This window comes from Ranitomeya imitator, chromosome 2 (genome assembly GCF_032444005.1).
Source record: "Ranitomeya imitator isolate aRanImi1 chromosome 2, aRanImi1.pri, whole genome shotgun sequence".
Classification (NCBI taxonomy): Eukaryota; Metazoa; Chordata; class Amphibia; order Anura; family Dendrobatidae; genus Ranitomeya; species Ranitomeya imitator.
Window position 1 is genome coordinate 326,333,844 of NC_091283.1, and position 24,008 is coordinate 326,357,851.

Sequence of the window (24,008 nt, forward strand, 5' to 3'; positions counted from 1 at the left end):
TTGGATTTATTTTTTATGGGGCATTCTATAATGCTGTATATCTGCCCCCAACCCAAGTTGTAAGAGAAGAAAAATAACTTTTCTTAGGCTTGGTTCTCATTGCGTTAATGGGAAAGCGCTAACGGACAGCGTTGCACGGCGAAATTAACGCCGTTCAACGCGTCCGTTAGCGCGCCCATTCACGGCAATGGGAACGCGCAGCACTAGCGCGTGCCATGTTCGGCACGCGCTAGCGACGCGCCGGTGTTTCCTGGCGCGCCGCGGACGCTGCTTGCAGCGTCCAAGGTGCGCCCGCGGTCCGTTCCCCGCTCTCGCAGATCGGGGATCTGCGAGAGCGGGGACGTTACCGCGACCCCGGGACGCGGCCACATTAAAAACATTGCGTTAGCGCAACCCGCTAGCACTAGCGCTAAACGGGTTGCACTAACGCAATGTGACCCTAGCCTTATACACATCTTCGGGGCGGTCTGGTCAGAGGGGTGTCGCTCTTCTTGATCCAGCACCTCCCACCTTATGATCATCGTCCTCCTGCTTGCTTCATGTGGATGATGCATCACTGCGTCATCCACACAGTCTCCTCGGCATTACGCTCCTGCATAGGTGTACTTCTCTGCCCTGTTGAGAGCAGAGCAAAGTACTGCAGTGCTCAGGTGCCAGGGCTCTTTGACCTTTCCAGACACCTGTTCGCAGTGCCAAGGAGTCTGTGTGGATGACGCAGAGATGCGTCAGCCACATGAATCAAGTGGGAAGGCAACATCGCAAGAAGATTGGAGGTGCCGGACGAAAGCCTGCGACGCCCCTTGGATCGGACTGCCCCATAGGTGAGTATAATAAAAGGTCTTTTTCTTCTCTTACAGGTCGGGTTGGGGGCAGATATACAGAATTATAGAATGCTGTATATCAGCCCTGAAAGGTGATGGCCGTAACATATATAGGCCAAAACTGGTGACAGGTTCCCTTTTAGGGCTGTATTATACTATAAAGTCTGCCTATGGGGGTGCATAATATTAGGGGCTGCATTATGCTATAGAGTCTGCCATAAGGGGTGCATTTTATTAAGGGCTGTAGTATACTATAGAGGCTGCCTATGGGGGGCTGCATTATACTAAAGAGTCTGCCTATGGGGAGTGCATTATACTACATGGAGGCCTATGGGGAGTGCATTGTACTATATAGTCTGCCTATGGGGAGTGCATTATACTATATTGAGGACTATATTGATGATTGTCTGGTGCATTATTCTTTATGGAGGCTATTTAGGGGCCATCATACAGTGTGACGATTACAGTGTTGGAGCTATCAAACAGTTAGGAGGATACTAAGGGGTCAGCGTATGTACAGTGAGGGGCATTAGACTATGTATAAGAGAGCTTCATACAGTGTATAGGGGAGCTGTACAGGGGGAGACTCAGGATATTATTAAATGTGAAGTGGGCACTTATTGTTATAGGGGAACTCAGGTTACTGTGACTGTCAAAGACGGGAAAAGTGAACGATTCCATCAGAAAGAACGTCAGCGGTAAGAGATTATCTGTAACTGTGCAGTGATCTCTTATATGTTCTGTAGGGCTGGTATCTACCACTGACCATATAGCGGTAATATCCATGTTGGTCTTTATATAGAGATTATCTTCAGTAACAGCGCGGTCATCTGCTGAGGTTCTCCTCCACTATTAGGGGGCGTCACCCAGCTGTAATCAAGGTTACCGGGTTAGGGGCTCACTCAGAAGCTTCGCCCCCCCGAACCAAAACCCTAGCTATGCCTCTATGTTTCGTCACTGTTAACACCACACGGAGACCCCCAAAAACTCTCAGTGCTGATGGGGTCAATGTCCCCCAACCCACACCCAGTAATCTCCACCACCTACCTCCACCCTGAGAGCCGCACTCCACATATATGGCTTTTCTGTGGGCACAGGACCTGTGATGAGGTCACAGGAGGGGAGGAGTCAGGGGTCACATGATCAGGGCCCTCAGTGTATGCAGGACTCTGCTGTGCTGACAAGTATTCAGCTCGTCTGCTGGAGTTGCTCCTTTAAGAACAGGTAACGTTGCAAAAATAGTGATTGGATCCCCCCAGATCTTTTATAAATCTTAATGATATTACAGACGGGAGTTTCCAAGAGCGCTAGGTTCAGGGGTAATCCTAGTGCAGACTGAGCCGTGCGCCTCCATCCAAGGCCAGGTTCACAATGCGTTAAAGCAGCCCATTCAACGCATGCGTTAAACGGACTGTGTTAATGCAAGTGCCGAAATGTGATCACGCTAGCGTAGATAGATCTAGCAGATGCTCTATCTGCGCTAGCATTGACGGATCTGGAAACTCTGCAGCCCGCTTCCGAGGGTCCATCACAGAATGACGGCACATCGCTAGAGCATGCCCATTATGGCATGCTTTCGCGATGTGCCCGATAATGGGGTTAATGGCAGCGTTAACGGACTGCTCCTTTCTTCTAGAGTCAGGAGGACTTTGGTGAATCTGTCGGCAGTGACATTGATGTCTAAGTCCGGATTACCTCTCCTGCGCTCTCTATGAAGATCTTCTCTAGGATATTCTGTGTATTTGTCCCACAGAGCCCGGGGATTGGAAGGTGCACAGGTTGTAGTCATTATAGGGAGCAGGTTAGAAGATGAGGAGGAAAGCGAGTGAGGGACGCCTCCTGCAATGTCAGGTCCCAGCGTGGACCATCTTCCATCAGACCACGCTTTTGGCATGGCCTCCCTGTAAGTGTTTGTTGGTTCAGTTGTATGTACAGAAGACGCTCGCTCTCCACCTTGGCATACAGATCTACTATACACTGATGAGAAAGTTGCCTCCATTGTTGTCTGATCATTACTTGTTAGGTGTAGACGTCCATAGCTGATATTTTATTGGTTGGTTTATTGGTCGGCCTCGCAGTGTTGGGATCAGTCTGTGTTAGATTATAGTGATCGCCATCTTGGCCATTCCACAATATTATATGATCTATGTGTTTCTGTAATAGTTTGAAGATTTTCGCTGCGTCCCTGAATAATTATATCTCGGCTTAGAAACTCCCATCCAACCATTACAATAGTTACTTCATTAACACTGGGAGAATTAAATCTTCTTTTGCGCCACCAGCCGGTGTCTGCTCTTATTACACCCTGATATTCCGCACTTGACATTCTTTATCAGGTGGTTTTATAAAGGTTTACTAACTTATTGTGTTGATGGAAAACTCTTTGCAGATTCAAAACAATGTATTTTTGTATCAGGTATAACTTCACAGTGTCAATCAGATTGCATATGTTCAGCTCCCAAACAGTTAATTTGTAAAAATGTTGAGTCTTGATTTGCTACAGGAAGCATCAAACCTATTTTGTGATATATTTGTCCCTGGACTTTAAAAGTTGGAATAAATGCAGCTTCCTTAAGTCCAGCTGTCTTACCAGAGGATGTCATCTGGAAAGATGAATTGTATCTCCTAATAATTTGCAGTAACTGCTTAGACTCATGTGTTGTTCCTGACATGTATGAAAAAAGTGGTTCAGGAGGTAGAGTTAAAGGTGACAAATTGACTTTACCATTTGAGCTGCACATACCAGGAGATTTAAAGTTAAAATTTTTGCTTGACAATGTTCTCATATTACATCCATTCTGCTTATTATGACTTTCAGATGTGACCTATAGTCGTGAATAGGGTCATAGTGAAACGCTTCCAAACTCAGGTCAGCTTGCCTACGTCGTTGCATATGTCATATGTGGTCTTTTTGACGAAGTTCATCCTTTTCTTCAGATGTTTCCACGTCCCTTGATTCAGCCTGTCTCATCTGTTTTTTCCTGAAGATGACATTCCCGTTGCTCTGATGTTTCCGCTGCCTCTGATTCAGCCTGTCTCATACATTTCCTTTCAATCCAGAGCTCACATTGTTCACTTGTCTCAGCTGTTTGAGAAGGTTTATTTTCTTAGCTTTTGGATTATATTGCCCCTTAGTTGGTCATCTTTTGGGGCGGCATTTTAAAAGCAAGTTCTTAGTATTATGACCCTTAGTAATCATCTCACACTCATCAGAGATCTAATAAGTGAAACTATATATAAAGCAATAAATGTGGGACTGCCTCACAGTCAGACTGTTCTAGTTGTCCATGGTAACCAATCAGAGCTCAGATTTCACTTTATCTCAGTAGCTTCATGCTAAAAACTGCACCCTGGTTGCTATAGGTAACCAGAACGATCTTACTGTGAGGCAATTTTCATTAAAGGAAGTCTGTCACCCCAAAAAAATCGTCTCTGAGCTAAGCCCACCCGCATCAGGGGCTTATCTACAGCATTCTGTAATGCTGTTGATAAGCCCCCGATGTAACCTGAAAGATGAGAAATAAAGGTTAGATTATACTCACCCAGGGGCGGTCCCGCTACGGTCCGTGTCCGATGGGCGTCGCGGTCCGGTCCAGCACCTCCTATCTTCATTCGATGACATCCTCTTCTTGTCTTCTTGCAGCGGCTCCGGCGCAGGCGTACTTTGTCTGCCCTGATGAGGACACAGCAAAGTACTGCAGTGCGCAGACACCCATTTTCTCCTTTGTTTCTATGGAGTCTTCTGGGGGCCAAATCTCATGAAGGGGGGAAATTTAGAGTTTTAATGTTCGCAGTATTTTTAGTCTGGTGTTAAAGATGAGCCATACAAAATTTACTGAAACCGAGTGAAAAATGTGGTTTTGTATTCCACGGGCTACCATACGCAGATATTCTGCTTTATAAATATAGATGTAAAAAAGAAAACTAAATACTGTAAAATATTAACTCTCCTCATATGTTTCCCTTATTATATCCAGTAATTGTATTATTACACAGGATTTTCATGATGTTACATCGGCTCATCTTCTCATTCAGGTCTCTACAATATTGGATCCTCTCAGTGAAGATCTTCTATATAAAATAATTTTTCTTAATTACCCATCACAGATGGATATGGACAGAGACAAGATGGCGGAGAGGATATTACACCTCACCCTAGAGATCCTCTTCCGGCTTACTGGAGAGGTGAGAGATTCTGATGACGTCACATTACATCATTCTTATCTATGGGAATAACAGATGGACAGAACTGGAGAGGTGAGGACTCTGGAAATGTCTGTAGTGAGATTTATTAATGTGTCTCTCCATAACCAGGATTACACAGTAGTGAAGAAGACCTCTAGTGAGCGCTGTCAGGACCCTGTGTCTGAGAGATGGGGAAGACCCCTGAGCCCAATCATGGGACTTCCACCTCACCCCCTTATCCATGAGGACATCAATGACCAGAAGATCCTAGAACTCACCTACAAGATGATTGAGCTGCTGACTGGAGAGGTGACACTGCTGGGAATGCTGGGACATTATACAGTAGCGCCATGAAAGGATTGGGGGATGATGGTATCATTGTATGTGTCAGGTTCCTGTAAGGTGTCAGGATGTTGCTGTCTATTTCTCCATGGAGGAGTGGGAGTATTTAGAAGGACACAAAGATGTATACAAGGACATCATGATGGAGGTTCCCCAGCCCCTCATAACACCAGGTAATAGACAGGACTAAATAGACCCGGCCTATAATTACCTGTATGTAGAGAATAAATTCAGTCCCTGTATGTGTTTCCTCCAGATCTATCCAGTATGAGGACAACACCAGAGAGATGTCCCCATCTTCTTCTTCCACAGGAATGTAAACAAGAAGATCCCAATGTTCCTCAGGATCATCAGGTAGATGGAGAGAAGGTGTCATGAGATCTCACCTATGATGTGTAGATGGCTGTGAAGGTCTTGTGCTCAGTCTTGTTTTATCCACCAGTATTATATGTTTTATACTTGTGGAATGAGAACGGTGGAGATGGCAGGATTAGAGCTGATCATAAATGAGATTTCTCCATCTGTCGGTGACTTTTACAATATTTGTTTCAGGGTGAAGATCTGACCCATATTAATACTACAGAGACATATGTGAGGGGTGATGAGCGGTGTAAAGAGGAGATTCCTATATGTGACTACCGAGGTGAGTAGTGACCACTAAATGCAGGGAAGTCACAGATTCATTAGAAGCTGCAAATGATATCTTTGGAGCAGGTAAGTTTTCCCAGAGTGGTATATGTTGGGCCGTCTGACAAATGAGTTTAGTCTAGGACAATTTGTATACACTACTAATAGACAGCTGTTACAATACCAAACTAGGACAGTCCCTATAGGAGGAAAAACACATTAATTATACTTTATTTTCATATAGTTTCTATTCCTCACTGACTGCCACTGGAGTGGCTTATAAACTTACAATGTGTTAGGGGTCAAGTTCCCGCCTCTGCACAAGGGGAATCTCGAGCCATCTCCGCTGCGGTCTCTCATTCTTCTCCGGCCGCAGTGGAGCCTGCTTAGCAGAGACTTTGGTCCCAGCGTCTGGCTCAACCTGATACAGTGCAGATGGCTACTGCTGCCTTTCCAGGCTCAGCCATTGTAGCCAGTACTGGTCAGCGGCGAGCAGACGTCTCTGGGACCAAGTCCTGCTTTTCCCTTTTTGACCATGCCCAGGGTAAGACCGCTCATTGAAGGTAGGGGGTCATATGCTCAGGTACTGCAGCAGCTCCCACTGGTCCTCTAGGAAGGTCCTGAAGTTGTTCAGATACTGTAGCAGCTCCCATTAGTCCTCTAGGAAGGTCCTGAAGTTGCTGCAGCTATAAAAGGTTTGCATGACCGCACGGCCATGCGCTAGTATCAACTAAGTTGTGTGTTCAGCGCCAGTGTGGTCTTACAGTGGGGCAAAAAAGTATTTAGTCAGTCAGCAATAGTGCAAGTTCCACCACTTAAAAAGATGAGAGGCGTCTGTAATTTACATCATAGGTAGACCTCAACTATGGGAGACAAACTGAGAAAAAAAAATCCAGAAAATCACATTGTCTGTTTTTTAACATTTTATCTGCATATTATGGTGGAAAATAAGTATTTGGTCAGAAACAAAATTTCATCTCAATACTTTGTAATATATCCTTTGTTGGCAATGACAGAGGTCAAACGTTTTCTGTAAGTCTTCACAAGGTTGCCACACACTGTTGGTATGTTGGCCCATTCCTCCATGCAGATCTCCTCTAGAGCAGTGATGTTTTTGGCTTTTCGCTTGGCAACACGGACTTTCAACTCCCTCCAAAGGTTTTCTATAGGGTTGAGATCTGGAGACTGGCTAGGCCACTCCAGGACCTTGAAATGCTTCTTACGAAGCCACTCCTTCGTTGCCCTGGCGGTGTGCTTTGGATCATTGTCATGATGAAAGACCCAGCCACGTTTCATCTTCAATGCCCTTGCTGATGGAAGGAGGTTTGCACTCAAAATCGCACGATACATGGCCCCATTCATTCTTTCATGTACCCGGATCAGTCGTCCTGGCCCCTTTGCAGAGAAACAGCCCCAAAGCATGATGTTTCCACCACCATGCTTTACAGTAGGTATGGTGTTTGATGGATGCAACTCAGTATTCTTTTTCCTCCAAACACGACAAGTTGTGTTTCTACCAAACAGTTCCAGTTTGGTTTCATCAGACCATAGGACATTCTCCCAAAACTCCTCTGGATCATCCAAATGCTCTCTAGCAAACTTCAGACGGGCCCGGACATGTACTGGCTTAAGCAGTGGGACACGTCTGGCACTGCAGGATCTGAGTCCATGGTGGCGTAGTGTGTTACTTATGGTAGGCCTTGTTACATTGGTCCCAGCTCTCTGCAGTTCATTCACTAGGTCCCCCCATGTGGTTCTGGGATTTTTGCTCACAGTTCTTGTGATCATTCTGACCCCACGGGGTGGGATTTTGCGTGGAGCCCCAGATCGAGGGAGATTATCAGTGGTCTTGTATGTCTTCCATTTTCTAATTATTGCTCCCACTGTTGATTTCTTCACTCCAAGCTGGTTGGCTATTGCAGATTCAGTCTTCCCAGCCTGGTGCAGGGCTACAATTTTGTTTCTGGTGTCCTTTGACAGCTCTTTGGTCTTCACCATAGTGGAGTTTGGAGTCAGACTGTTTGAGGGTGTGCACAGGTGTCTTTTTATACTGATAGCAAGTTTAAACAGGTGCCATTACTACAGGTAATGAGTGGAGGAAAGAGGAGACTCTTAAAGAAGAAGTTACAGGTCTGTGAGAGCCAGAAATCTTGATTGTTTGTTTCTGACCAAATACTTATTTTCCACCATAATATGGAAATAAAATGTTAAAAAAACATACAATGTGATTTTCTGGATTTTTTTTTCTCAGTTTGTCTCCCATAGTTGAGGTCTACCTATGATGTAAATTACAGACGCCTCTCATCTTTTTAAGTGGTGGAACTTGCACTATTGCTGACTGACAATACTTTTTTGCCCCACTGTATGTACAGTACAGACCAAAAGTTTGGACACACCTTCTCATTTAAAGATTTTTCTGTATTTTCATCACTATGAAAATTGTACTTTCACACTGAAGGCATCAAACTGAAATTATGTCTTATATTCTAGGTTCTTCAAAGTAGGCACCTTTTGCTTTGATGACTGTTTTGCACACTCTTGGCATTCTCTTGATACGCTTCAAGAGGTAGTCATCGGGAATGGTTTTCAATTCACAGGTGTGCCCTGTCAGGTTTAATAAGTGTTCAAGAAAAGCACATCCAGCCCATGAATGGCAGCGCTTCCCAGGACTCACATTCAAAGATGATATTTCATATTTTTTTATTTCATAACTTAAAATAGAAGAGATACAACGCGTTTCGGATACAGTATATATCCTTCTTCAGGTATCATAAAAACACAGTACAAATCCTACTAGTATAAAATTCAATTACACTTATATATAGTATCACACCTTTTATCCCAGTCTCAGAAACTTGATTTGGGGTGTGGACCAAGTTCAGGAAAACACCCACTAATTGATACAGCCTTGTTAACATTGATGCAAGGAAGAGAGAGAAAAAAAAAATTAAAAAAATAAAAATAAATAAATAAAAAAATATATATCAAAGGGAAAAAAAAAAAAAAAAAAAACACAAGAAGAAGGAAAAAAAATCACAAGAAAAAAAATATAAATAAAAAAAAAAAAATCCTTTAACCCCTTTCTGCCATTAGACGTACTATTGCGTCCATGTGGGGTGGGCTTTACTTCCCAAGGACGCAATAGTACGTCATATGCGATCGGCAGCGCTCACGGGGGGGAGCGCCGCCGATCGCGGCCGGGTGTCAGCTGTTTATCGCAGCTGACATCCGGCACTATGTGCCAGGAGCGGTCACGGACCGCCCCCGGCACATTAACCCCCGGCACACCGCGATCAAAGATGATCGCGATGTGCCGGCGGTACAGGGAAGCACCGCGCAGGGAGGGGGCTCCCTGCGGGCTTCCCTGAGCCCCCCGCAGCAACGCGATGTGATCGCGTTGCTGCGAGGGTCTCACCTCCCTCACTGCTCACTCCAGCCCCGGATCCAAGATGGCCGCGGATCCGGGTCCTGCAGGGAGGGGGGTGGCTTCACAGAGCCTGCTCAGAGCAGGCACTGTGAAGCAGCCTGCACTCCTATCAGATCAGTGATCTGACAGAGTGCTGTGCAAACTGTCAGATCACTGATCTGTGATGTCCCCCCCTGGGACAAAGTAAAAAAGTAAAAAAAAAAAATTTCAAATGTGTAAAAAAAAATAAAAAAAAATATTCCAAAATAATGAAAAAAAAAATAAAAATATTATTCCCATAAATACATTTCTTTATCTAAATAAAAAAAAAAAAACAATAAAAGTACACATATTTAGTATCGCCGCGTCCGTAACGGCCCGACCTATAAAACTGGCCCACTAGTTAACCCCTTCAGTAAACACCGTAAGAAAAAAAAAAAAAACGAGGCAAAAAACAACGCTTTATTATCATACCGCCGAACAAAAAGTGGAATAACACGCGATCAAAAAGACAGATATAACTAACCATGGTACCGCTGAAAACGTCATCTTGTCCCGCAAAAAACGAGCCGCCATACAGCATCATCAGCAAAAAAATAAAAAAGTTATAGTCCTGAGAATAAAGCGATGCAAAAATAATTATTTTTTCTATAAAATAGTTTTTATCGTATAAAAGCGCCAAAACATAAAAAAATGATATAAATGAGGTGTCGCTGTAATCGTACTGACCCGAAGAATAAAACTGCTTCATCAATTTTACCAAACGCGGAACGGTATAAACGCCTCCCCCAAAAGAAATTCATGAATAGCTGGTTTTTGGTCATTCTGCCTCACAAAAATCGGAATAAAAAGTGATCAAAAAATGTCACGTGCCCGAAAATGTTACCAATAAAAACATCAACTCGTCCCGCAAAAAACAAGACCTCACATGACTCTGTGGACCAGAATATAGAAAAATTATAGCTCTCAAAATGTGGTAACGCAAAAAATATTTTTTGCAATAAAAAGCGTCTTTCAGTGTGTGACGGCTGCCAATCATAAAAATCCGCTAAAAAACCCGCTATAAAAGTAAATCAAACCCCCCTTCATCACCCCCTTAGTTAGGGAAAAATTAAAAAAATGTATTTATTTCCATTTTCCCATTAGGGCTAGGGTTAGAGTTAGGGCTAGGGTTAGGGCTAGGGTTAGGGCTAGGGTTAGGGCTAGGGCTAGGGCTAGGGTTAGGGCTAGGGTTAGGGCTAGGGTTAGGGCTAGGGTTAGGATTAGGGTTAGGGCTAGGGTTAGGGCTAGGGCTACAGTTTGGGTTGGGGCTAAAGTTACAGTTAGGGTTTAGATTACATTTACGGTTGGGAATAGGGTTGGGATTAGGGTTAGGGGTGTGTCAGGGTTAGAGGTGTGGTTAGGGTTACTGTTGGGATTAGGGTTAGGGATGTGTTTGGATTAGGGTTTCAGTTATAATTGGGGGGTTTCCACTGTTTAGGCACATCAGGGGCTCTCCAAACGCGACATGGCGTCCGATCTCAATTCCAGCCAATTCTGCGTTGAAAAAGTAAAACAGTGCTTCTTCCCTTCCGAGCTCTCCCGTGTGCCCAAACAGGGGTTTACCCCAACATATGGGGTATCAGCGTACTCAGGACAAATAGGACAACAACTTTTGGGGTCCAATTTCTCCTGCTACCCTTGGGAAAATACAAAACTCGGGGCTAAAACATATTTTTTGTGGGAAAAAAAAAGATTTTTTATTTTCACGGCTCTGCGTTATAAACTGTAGTGAAACACTTGGGGGTTCAAAGTTCTCACAACACATCTAGATTAGTTCCCTGGGGGGTCTAGTTTCCAATATGGGGTCACTTGTGCGGGGTTTCTACTGTTTAGGTACATTAGGGGTTCTGCAAACGCAATGTGACGTCTGCAGACCATTCCATCTAAGTCTGCATTCCAAATGGCGCTCCTTCCCTTCCGAGCTCTGCCATGCGCTCAAACGTTGGTTTCCCCCAACATACGGGGTATCAGCGTACTCAGGACAAATTGGACAACAACTTTTGGGGTCGAATTTCTCCTCTTACCCTCGGGAAAATACAAAACTGGGGGCTAAAATATAATTTTGGGGGGAAAGATTTTTTTTTTTAATTTTCACGGCTCTGCGTTACAAACTGTAGTGAAACACTTGGGGGTTCAAAGCTATCACAACACATCTAGATGAGTTCCTTAGGGGGTCTAGTTTCCAAAATGGTGTCACTTGTGGGAGGTTTCTACTGTTTAGGTACATTAGGGGCTCTGCAAATGCAATGTGACACCTGCAGACCATTCCATCTAAGTCCTCATTCCAAATGGAGCTCCTTCCCTTCCGAGCCCTCCCATGCGCCCAAACAGTGGTTCCCCCCCACATATGGGGTATCAGCGCACTCAGGACAAATTGGACAACAAATTGTGGGGTCGAATTTCTCCTTTTACCCTCGGGAAAATACAAAACTGGGGGCTAAAAAATAATTTTTGTGGGAAAAAATTTTTGTTTTATTTTTACGGCTCTCCATTATAAACTTCTGTGAAGCCCTTGGTGGGTCAAAGCGCTCAGCACACATCTAGATAAGTTCCTAAGGGGGTCTACTTTCCAAAATGGTGTCACTTGTGGGGGGTTTCTACTGTTTAGGTACATTAGGGGCTCTGCAAACGCAATGTGACACCTGCAGACCATTCCATCTAAGTCTGCATTCAAATGGAACTCCTTCCCTTCTGAGCCCTCCCATGTGCCCAAACAGTGGTTCCCCCCACATATGGTGTATCATCGCACTCAGGACAAATTGGGCAACAAATTTTGGGGTCCAATTTCTCCTGTTACCCTCAGGAAAATACAAAACTGGGGGCTAAAAAAATAATTTTTGTGGGAAAAAAATTTTGTTTTATTTTTACGGCTCTGCATTATAAACTTCTGTGAAGCACTTGGTGGGTCAAAGTGCTCACCACACCTCTAGATAAGTTCCTTAGGGGGTCTACTTTCCAAAATGGTGTCACTTGTGGGGGGTTTCAATGTTTAGGCACATCAGTGGCTCTTCAAACGCAACATGACGTCCCATCTCAATTCCTGTCAATTTTGCATTGAAAAGTCAAACGGCGCTCCTTCCCTTCCGAGCTCTCCCATCCGCCCAAACAGTGGTTTACCCCCACATATGGGCTATCAGCGTACTCAGGACAAATTGTACAACAACTTTTGGGGTCCAATTTCTTCTCTTACCCTTGGGAAAATAAAAAATTGGGGGCGAAAAGATAATTTTTGTGAAAAAATATGATTTTTTATTTTTACGGTTCTACATTATAAACTTCTGTGAAGCACTTGTTGGGTCAAAGTGCTCACCACACCTCTAGATAAGTTCCTTAGGGGGTCTACTTTCCAAAATGGTGTCACTTGTGGGGGGTTTCAATGTTTAGCCACATCAGGGGCTCTCCAAACGAAACATGGCGTCCCATCTCAATTCCAGTCAATTTTGCATTGAAAAGTCAAATGGCACTCCTTCGCTTCCGAGCTCTGCCATGCGCCCAAACAGTGGTTTACCCCCACATGTGGGGTATTGGCATACTCAGGACAAATTGTACAACAATGTTTGGGGTCCATTTTCTCCTGTTACCCTTGGTAAAATAAAACAAATTGGAGCTGAATTAAATTTTTTGTGAAAAAAAGTTAAATGTTCATTTTTATTTAAACATTCAAAAAATTCCTGTGAAGCACCAGAAGGGTTAATAAACTTCTTGAATATGGTTTTGAGCACCTTGAGGGGTGTAGTTTTTAGAATGGTGTCACACTTGGGTATTTTCTATCATATAGACCCCTCAAAATGACTTCAAATGAGATGTGGTCCCTAAAATAAAATGGTGTTGTAGAAATGAGAAATTGCTGGTCAACTTTTAACCCTTATAACTCCCTAACAAAAAAAAATTTTGGTTCCAAAATTGTGCTGATGTAAAGTAGACATGTGGGAAATGTTACTTATTAAGTATTTTGTGTGACATATCTCTGTGATTTAATTGCATAAAAATTCAAAGTTGGAAAATTGCGAAATTTTCATAATTTTCGCCAAATTTCCGTTTTTTTCACAAATAAACGCAGGTACTATCAAATAATTTTTACCATTGTCATGAAGTACAATATGTCACGAGAAAACAATGTCAGAATCACCAGGATCCATTGAAGCGTTCCAGAGTTATAACCTCATAAAGGGACAGTGGTCAGAATTGTAAAAATTGGCCCGGTCATTAAAGTGCAAACCACCCTTGGGGGTAAAGGGGTTAAACTCTCTCTATAATATCATTCAATCCATTTGGAAATAATGTTCCCAAACGATATATCCAAAACGTTTCTTTCCTGTTTAAAAGAGCATTCGTGTTTGCAACTCCAGAGGGTATCTGCTCCACTGGAGTTACTTTTATGTTAAAAATTTTATTATGTTTAAGTAGTAGATGCCTTGAGAGACTATGTTTTAAAAAGCCATTTTTTGCTCTATTTCTGTGGCCATTAATGCGGGACCGCAGTGTCTGTACAGTGCGTCCCACATAATAAAATTTTTAACATAAAAGTAACTCCAGTGGAGCAGATACCCTCTGGAGTTGCAAACAGGAATGCTCTTTTAAACAGGAAAGAAACGTTTTGGATATATCGTTTGGGAACATTATTTCCAAATGGATTGAATGATATTATAGAGAGAGTTTAAAGGATTTTTTTTTTTTTTTTTTTTTTATTTATATTTTTTTTCTTGTGATTTTTTTTCCTTCTTCTTGTGTTTTTTTTTTTTTTTTTTCCCCTTTGATATATATTTTTTTATTTATTTATATTTATTTTTTTAATTTTTTTTTTTCTCTCTTCCTTGCATCAATGTTAACAAGGCTGTATCAATCAGTGGGTGTTTTCCTGAACTTGGTCCACACCCCAAATCAAGTTTCTGAGACTGGGATAAAAGGTGTGATACTATATATAAGTGTAATTGAATTTTATACTAGTAGGATTTGTACTGTGTTTTTATGATACCTGAAGAAGGATATATACTGTATCCGAAACGCGTTGTATCTCTTCTATTTTAAGTTATGAAATAAAAAAATATGAAATATCATCTTTGAATGTGAGTCCTGGGAAGCGCTGCCATTCATGGGCTGGATGTGCTTTTCTTGAACTACTCATCCTGTGTGAGCCTTACTCTGGCTCTCTCACTTGGATCCACCCGAGGCAAGCTGCAAGCCCTGTATATTGAAAAGTATCTCAGAGGGAATTTGGAGGATACACGATCTAAAGCCATTTTTGTCTTTTATCAGGTGAGTGCATAAAATTGTGCACCCTTTAAAGACTATAATATTGTGTTTACGCACTTAGGGCGCCGCGATTTGTCTGTTCTTCTCTCCCAAACAGGGTTTTTTTGTATAGGTTTAATAAGTGGGATTTGTTGCCTTATAAATGGGGCTGGGACTATCAGATGTGTTGTGCAGAAGTCTGGTAGATACACAGCTGATAGTCCTACTGAATAGACTGTTAGAATTTGTATTATGGCAAGAAATAAGCAGCTAAGTAAAGAAAAATGAGTGGCCATCATTATTTTTTTATATTTTTATCGCAAAACAATTTTTATTAATAATAACATTACAATTGACATGTTACATTCTTATTTTCAATACAGAGTTTTCCCCACAAACGACCCCCCTCATTCCCAACTTATCCCGCCCCCTCCCAGTAAGACAGCCCACCTTGTTTAATAATTCCATCATTAAATCTATAGAGTGACTAACCCCTCAGTTAGAACTGTAGGCTACATGTCACATTTTCACCAATTTAGGACTTTTATTCACCCATTCTCTATAACAAACCTATCCCATGGCAATCCACAGAGACCACAATTTGTAAACTCTGTGTATTACATAAAGCTGTGACAGCCTATACGGTTCGCTCAGTGACAGCCGTGGAACCCACTCTAGCACCGACTCCCAAGTTTCGTTCTCCATTGGGCCCAGATCCCTCTCCCACTTAGCTCTCGCCATTATTGGAAACCCTAAGAGGAAAGTATGCAGCAGGTCTTTATACAGAGTAGAAATAACCCCCCCAGTAGTCCCTTCATTACACACATACTCTAGCACTATATCCCTTTGAATTCTAATACCTCCGTCCCTATTCTGAGCTCCAAAAGCATGTCTCATCCGCAAATACTGATACTCCCCCGCAGGCCCGAGATCAAATTCCACCTGCAATTGGGAAAAGGATTTAAACTCTCCCCGTTCAATTATCTGATACACGTATTGAATCCCCTTGGTCTGCCATTCTGTTAGTACCCCCAATGCCACAAACTCCTGTAAATTATTGTTATGCCATAACGGGGAGAATCTGGTCAGACCCGTAATCCCACGTATATGTCTCAGCCTACCCCACAGCTTACATATCAATAACACAGTCGGATACAATTTCCCCAAACTCCAGACATTGTATTATTATTGTTGGTAAAATATTTGAAGGGTTTCTGAGGGATGTTATTCTGGATTATCTCAATGAGAATAACTGTTTAACTCCATATCAGCATGGGTTTATGAGAAATCGCTCCTGTCAAACCAATCTAATCAGTTTTTATGAAGAGGTAAGCTATAGGCTGGACCACGGTGAGTCATTGGACGTGGTATATCTCGATTTTTCCAAAGCGTTTGATACCGTGCCGCACAAGAGGTTGGTACACAAAATGAGAATGCTTGGTCTGGGGGAAAATGTGTGTAAATGGGTTAGTAACTGGCTTAGTGATAGAAAGCAGAGGGTGGTTATAAATGGTATAGTCTCTAACTGGGACGCTGTGACCAGTGGGGTACCGCAGGGGTCAGTATTGGGACCTGTTCTCTTCAACATATTCATTAATGATCTGGTAGAAGGTTTACACAGTAAAATATCGATATTTGCAGATGATACAAAACTATGTAAAGCAGTTAATACAAGAGAAGATAGTATTCTGCTACAGATGGATCTGGATAAGTTGGAAACTTGGGCTGAAAGGTGGCAGATGAGGTTTAACAATGATAAATGTAAGGTTATACACATGGGAAGAAGGAATCAATGTCACCATTACACACTGAATGGGAAACCACTGGGTAAATCTGACAGGGAGAAGGACTTGGGGATCCTAGTTAATGATAAACTTACCTGGAGCAGCCAGTGCCAGGCAGCAGCTGCCAAGGCAAACAGGATCATGGGGTGTATTAAAAGAGGTCTGGATACACATGATGAGAGCATTATACTGCCTCTGTACAAATCCCTAGTTAGACCGCACATGGAGTACTGTGTCCAGTTTTGGGCACCGGTGCTCAGGAAGGATATAATGGAACTAGAGAGAGTACAAAGGAGGGCAACAAAATTAATAAAGGGGATGGGAGAACTACAATACCCAGATAGATTAGCGAAATTAGGATTATTTAGTCTAGAAAAAAGACGACTGAGGGGCGATCTAATCAGGGGTGGATTAAGGGTAGCCAGGGCCCCGGGCTGTTCAGACACTGTGGGCCCCCCGGATCATGTGACGAGGGTCATGTGACGGGGGTCATGTGACGGGGGTCATGTGACGGGGCCCGGGGGTCATGTGACATACCCGAGCCAGATTATTCCAGAAAAATGGCCGGGTCCTACTCTACTGTAACCTATTAAATATTTGTTAAAATCTGCAATACAATTTAGGTATATTTTGACCAATAATATCACATACAAGGAACAAATAGCACCGCACCATGACCAGACCACAAATTACAACCCCAGTGATCGAATAATATCACATACAAGGAACAAATAGCACCGCACCATGACCAGACACCATATTACAACCACAGTGATCAAATTATATCACACACAAGGAACAAATGCCAGACCACATATTACCACCAGTGACCGAATAATATCACATACAAGGAACAAATACCGCTACACCATGTCAAGAGCACATATTACCACCACTTGGTGACCAAATAGCACACACAAGGGACAAATACCACAACACCATTTCCAGACCACATATTACCACCACATAGTGACTGAATACTACAATCCTGACAGTAATAAATAAATAAAAAAACAAAATACTGTCACCATAACTGCCAGTATTCACAGGAGATCTGTAATTGGTATGCAGTGTCTGTGTAGAGGTTATACAGCGATCACTGGCGACATTATACACAGGAGCTCTGTATATGGTTTACAGCAGGGGTGTCAAACTGCATTCCTCGAGGGCCGCAAACAGGTCATGTTTTCAGGATTTCCTTGTATTGCACAGGTGATAATTTAATCACCTGCACAGAATGATCCCAGCGCCTTGTGTAACGCAAAGGAAATCTTGAAAACACGCACGGTCTGAGCTGAGGCCCTCGACGAATGCAGTTTGACACCCCTGGTTTACAGTGTATAGTGTCAGTGTATAGATAACACTGACTCACCAGTGACGTCTCTAGGTGAAGTCCTTCATCTGTCATGAAGCACAGACTGCCATCATTTATTCCAGCCAGGGCTTGTTTGTTGTTTCTGCAGGAAATAACACAGTTATCTCGAGCTCCGCTTGCAGAACACATTACTTAAATTTTCACAATTTCAACATTACACCACATGAAGAAAAAAAGGCAATATAGTGTCACTCTGCACAGTAACAGTACCGCCCCCCCATTTAAAAAAAGTATACGCAAAAAATAAAATAAATACATCACTGCAGTAATAATATCCCTTAATTAGCCCCTACGGAAATAATATTTCCCACCCTGGCCCCGTTTATCTCATTCCTGGCTCCTGCAATATATTCTCGCATCCTGCACTCATGAGTATCCATCCTGCCCCATGTGATTTACCCATCCTGCCCCATCTGTCTCCATCCTGTCCCATGACAGTATGTTCAACAATCTGCCCCAGTGTGGCCAGCATATTACCCCCAGTGTGTCCAGCATATTACCTCCACACAGTGTATCCAGCAATCTGCCCCAGTATGTCCAGCATTGCCCCCAGTGTGTCCTGTCCAGCAATATGCCCCAGTATGTCCAGCAATCATCTGCCCCAGCCAGACTGTGTCCTCAGGCTCCAGCATTGCCCCAGTCAGTGTCTCCAGCAATCATCTGCCCCAGACTGTGTCCTCCTCCAGCATTGCCCCAGTATGTCCAGCAATCATCTGCCCAGCCAGTCCCCAGACTGTGTCCTCCAGCATTTCCCCCCCAGTGTCTCCTGCATTGCCCCCCCCCCCCCCCAGTGTCCAGCAATAGCAATGCAATCATTTGAGGCCCCCAGTCCCGACTGTGTCCTCCTCCTCCAGCATCATTGCACCAGTATGTCCAGCAATCATCTGCCCAGCCAGTCCCCAGACTGTGTCCTTCAGCATTTCCCCCCCAGTGTCTCCTGCATTGCCCCCCCCAGTGTGTCCAGCAATAGCAATGCAATCATTTGAGGCCCCAGGCCGCAGTCCCGACTGTGTCCTCCTCCTCCAGCATCATTGCACCGTGACCAGTATGTCCAGCAATCATCTGCCCACAGCTCAGCCAGTCCCCAGACTGTGTCCTCCAGCATTCCCCCCCCCCCCAGTGTCTCCTGCATTGCCCCCCACCAGGCCCCAGTGTCCAGAAATAGCAATCATTTGAGGCCCCCCCAGTCCCGACTGTGTCCCCTCCTCCTCCAGCATCATTGCCCCCCCAGACCCAGTGTGTCCAGATATCAGACTGCCCCAGTCCCAGACTGTGTCCTCCTGCTCCCAGCATTCTGCACCTGCCACCCCCCCCCCCCAATCACACACCCCCAATCACACACCCCCATCACCCCCACTCCCGACTTCTCCACCGTTATATTTATTATATCTCCACTCAGATTATTAAAAAAAAAAAAATTCTCCAGTCCTCACCTTACCAACGATCCAGGCGGTGAGCTCCCTCCCCTCCAGCAGCGCGCACTCGCCGGCGACTGACAATGACGTCAGACGCCGGCGACGTGTGCGCTGCGCCTGCGGCCGACGTTAACTATTGCCGGCAATAGGAAACTAACCGACGCAGGCAGCGCCGCTAGGGGCCCGGTGAGCAGATGAGACGGGGCCCGATGCGGGCCCCCTCTCTCTGCCCACCGGGTCCGGGGGGGCTCCCGGCACGGCATGGGCAGTGTCCTCAGTGATCGAGAGTGACGGCACGGCAGGGGCACGGCGGCCGGCCGCACGGGCCCGGCACTCGCGCCGGCGGCGGCGGCAACACATACAAACAAACCAGTCTTCTGACAGGGGCAGCAGGCGGGCGGCTGGGTGGGTGGGTCACGGCCGGGGGTGCCACTGCACTGTGTCAGTGAGACAGTGACTCACTGTGTGCACTGTGCTGAGTCACTGTCATATGATGATGAGACTTGCTGCGAGTGCCCTGATGATGGCGGCGGCCAGCGGGCAATCTGTGTGCGGTAGCCCAGGGCCCCCCCACACCACTGGGCCCTGGGCTACCGCCCAGATTGATCCTCTTATAATCCGCCCCTGGATCTAATAACCATGTATAAGTATATAAGGGGACAATACAAATATCTCGCTGAGGATCTGTTTATACCAAGGAAGGTGACGGGCACAAGGGGGCATTCTTTGCGTCTGGAGGAGAGAAGATTTTTCCACCAACATAGAAGAGGATTCTTTACTGTTAGGGCAGTGACAATCTGGAATTGCTTGCCTGAGGAGGTGGTGATGGCGAACTCAGTCGAGGGATTCAAGAGAGGCCTGGATGTCTTCCTGGAGCAGAACAATATTGTATCATACAATTAGGTTCTGTAGAAGGACGTAGATCTGGGGATTTATTATGATGGAATATAGGCTGAACTGGATGGACAAATGTCTTTTTTCGGCCTTACTAACTATGTTACTATGTTACTATGTATTGCTGGCCTTCTTTTTGTCACCTTTTCCATTAATTCCTGTACCGCCCCAGACGTCCCTTCATGCGCTCAGCCCTTTAGATGCTGACTCTGGGCTCCAAGAAAATATACTTCAGGGTTAGGCAATGCCAAGCCCCCATCTTCCTTGGGTCGCTGAAGTGTCTCCAGTATGATACGTGGATGTTGTCTCCCCCATCAAATTCCTGAACAGGGAGTTAATCTGCTTAAATTTCCCGCGCGGTATCCAAACTGGCGCATTATGAAGAACATATAGAATTTTCGGCATCGACATCATTTTGATAAAATTCACCCTGCCCACCACAGATAAATGCAGCTTAAGCCAAGCATCCACTTTTGCCTTAAGAACGCCTAAGATCGGAGTCAGATTGCTATGTATGTAATCTGTAATAGACATAGATACCCATATCCCAAGATATTTAAATTGGCTTGCCACCTTCAGTCGCCCATCCTCCGGCGGCTCACTCCCCTCCTCCCCTATGTCATCCACTTTAAACAAGGTAGACTTACTCCAATTTATCGTCAGTCCTGACAATGGGCAATCATTACTTTAAGAAATGAAGGTCAGTCAGTCAGTCCCCCCCAGTGTCTCCTGCATTGCCCCCCACCAGGCCCCAGTGTCCAGAAATAGCAATCATTTGAGGCCCCCCCAGTCCCGACTGTGTCCCCTCCTCCTCCAGCATCATTGCCCCCCCAGACCCAGTGTGTCCAGATATCAGACTGCCCCAGTCCCAGACTGTGTCCTCCTGCTCCCAGCATTCTGCACCTGCCACCCCCCCCCCCCCAATCACACACCCCCAATCACACACCCCCATCACCCCCACTCCCGACTTCTCCACCGTTATATTTATTATATCTCCACTCAGATTATTAAAAAAAAAAAAATTCTCCAGTCCTCACCTTACCAACGATCCAGGCGGTGAGCTCCCTCCCCTCCAGCAGCGCGCACTCGCCGGCGACTGACAATGACGTCAGACGCCGGCGACGTGTGCGCTGCGCCTGCGGCCGACGTTAACTATTGCCGGCAATAGGAAACTAACCGACGCAGGCAGCGCCGCTAGGGGCCCGGTGAGCAGATGAGACGGGGCCCGATGCGGGCCCCCTCTCTCTGCCCACCGGGTCCGGGGGGGCTCCCGGCACGGCATGGGCAGTGTCCTCAGTGATCGAGAGTGACGGCACGGCAGGGGCACGGCGGCCGGCCGCACGGGCCCGGCACTCGCGCCGGCGGCGGCGGCAACACATACAAACAAACCAGTCTTCTGACAGGGGCAGCAGGCGGGCGGCTGGGTGGGTGGGTCACGGCCGGGGGTGCCACTGCACTGTGTCAGTGAGACAGTGACTCACTGTGTGCACTGTGCTGAGTCACTGTCATATGATGATGAGACTTGCTGCGAGTGCCCTGATGATGGCGGCGGCCAGCGGGCAATCTGTGTGCGGTAGCCCAGGGCCCCCCCACACCACTGGGCCCTGGGCTACCGCCCAGATTGACCCTCTTATAATCCGCCCCTGGATCTAATAACCATGTATAAGTATATAAGGGGACAATACAAATATCTCGCTGAGGATCTGTTTATACCAAGGAAGGTGACGGGCACAAGGGGGCATTCTTTGCGTCTGGAGGAGAGAAGATTTTTCCACCAACATAGAAGAGGATTCTTTACTGTTAGGGCAGTGACAATCTGGAATTGCTTGCCTGAGGAGGTGGTGATGGCGAACTCAGTCGAGGGATTCAAGAGAGGCCTGGATGTCTTCCTGGAGCAGAACAATATTGTATCATACAATTAGGTTCTGTAGAAGGACGTAGATCTGGGGATTTATTATGATGGAATATAGGCTGAACTGGATGGACAAATGTCTTTTTTCGGCCTTACTAACTATGTTACTATGTTACTATGTATTGCTGGCCTTCTTTTTGTCACCTTTTCCATTAATTCCTGTACCGCCCCAGACGTCCCTTCATGCGCTCAGCCCTTTAGATGCTGACTCTGGGCTCCAAGAAAATATACTTCAGGGTTAGGCAATGCCAAGCCCCCATCTTCCTTGGGTCGCTGAAGTGTCTCCAGTATGATACGTGGATGTTGTCTCCCCCATCAAATTCCTGAACAGGGAGTTAATCTGCTTAAATTTCCCGCGCGGTATCCAAACTGGCGCATTATGAAGAACATATAGAATTTTCGGCATCGACATCATTTTGATAAAATTCACCCTGCCCACCACAGATAAATGCAGCTTAAGCCAAGCATCCACTTTTGCCTTAAGAACGCCTAAGATCGGAGTCAGATTGCTATGTATGTAATCTGTAATAGACATAGATACCCATATCCCAAGATATTTAAATTGGCTTACCACCTTCAGTCGCCCATCCTCCGGCGGCTCACTCCCCTCCTCCCCTATGTCATCCACTTTAAACAAGGTAGACTTACTCCAATTTATCGTCAGTCCTGACAATGGGCAATCATTACTTTAAGAAATGAAGGTCAGTCAGTCAGTCCAAAAAATTGGGCAAACTTTGAAAGTGTCCCCAAGTGCAGTGGCAAAAACCATCAAGCGCTACAAAGAAACTGCTCACATGAGGACCGCCCCAGGAAAGGAAGACCAAGAGTCAACTCTGCTTCTGAGGATAAGTTTATCCGAGTCACCAGCCTCAGAAATCGCAGGTTAACAGCAGCTCAGATTAGAGACCTGGTCAATGCCACACACAGAGTTCTAGCAGCAGACACATCTCTACAACAACTGTTAAGAGGAGACTTTGTGTAGCAGGCCTTTATGGCAAAATAGCTGCTAGTAAACCACTGCTAAGGACAGGCAACAAGCAGAAGAGACTTGCTTAGGCTAAAGAACTCAAGGAATGGACATTAGACCAGTGGAAATCTGTGCTTTGGTCTGATGAGTCCAAATTTGAGATCTTTGGTTCCAACCACCGTGTCTTTGTGCGATGCAGAAAAGGTGAATGGATGGACTCTACATGCCTGGTTCCCACCGTGAAGCATGGAGGAGGTGGTGTGATGGTGTGAGGGAGCTTTGCTGGTGACACTGTTGGGGATTTATTCAAAATTGAAGGCATACTGAACCAGCATGGCATCTTGCAGCGGCATGCTATTCCATCCGGTTTGCGTTTAGTTGGACCATCATTTATTTTTCAACAGGACAATGACACCAAACACACCTCTAGGCTGTGTAAGGGCTATTTGACCATGAAGGAGAGTGATGGGGTGCTACGCCAGATTACCTGGCCTCCACAGTCACCAGACCTGAACCCAATCGAGATGGTTTGGGGTGAGCTGGACCACAGAGTGAAGGCAAAAGGGCCAACAAGTGCTAAGCATCTCTGGGAACTCCTTCAAGATTGTTGGAATTCCATTCCCGGTGACTACCTCTTGAAGCTCATAAAGAGAATTCCAAGAGTGTGCAAAGCAGTCATCAAAGCAAAAGGTGGCTACTTTGGAGAACCTAGAATATAATACATAATTTCAGTTGTTTCACACTTTTTTGGAAGTATATAATTACACATGTGTTAATTCATAGTTTTGATGCCTTCAGTGTGAATGTACAATTTTCATAGTCATGAAAATACAGAAAAATCTTTAAATGAGAAGGTGTGTCCAAACTTTTGGTCTGTACTGTATGTGGTTTCAGGGTTCAGCTGAAATAAGCCTCTAGAATTCCGACACCTCCGGTGAGGAGTTTTGTGTGAGTGATTTAGGGCACGGCTGAAATAAGCCCCTAGAATACCGGCACCTCCGGTAAG

General features: G+C 45.1%; 1 protein-coding gene across 2 annotated transcripts in view; it reads left to right on the forward strand.

Moving 5' to 3' along the window:
- The first annotated feature begins 1,951 nt into the window (after positions 1 to 1,951).
- The window catches only part of LOC138663536 (oocyte zinc finger protein XlCOF22-like), a 43,340-nt gene continuing 21,283 nt past the window's right edge, over positions 1,952 to 24,008 (forward strand). Inside the window, exons 1-6 of one of the 2 annotated variants that reach the window (XM_069749776.1) lie at positions 1,952 to 2,045; positions 4,929 to 5,006; positions 5,136 to 5,315; positions 5,398 to 5,521; positions 5,605 to 5,702; positions 5,901 to 5,991. In XM_069749776.1, coding sequence (XP_069605877.1) covers positions 4,929 to 5,006; positions 5,136 to 5,315; positions 5,398 to 5,521; positions 5,605 to 5,702; positions 5,901 to 5,991 — 571 coding nt within the window. In that variant the 5' untranslated portion in view covers positions 1,952 to 2,045. The remainder of the gene's footprint in view (positions 2,046 to 4,928; positions 5,007 to 5,135; positions 5,316 to 5,397; positions 5,522 to 5,604; positions 5,703 to 5,900; positions 5,992 to 24,008) is intronic. The other variant, XM_069749777.1, reaches the window with a different exon arrangement.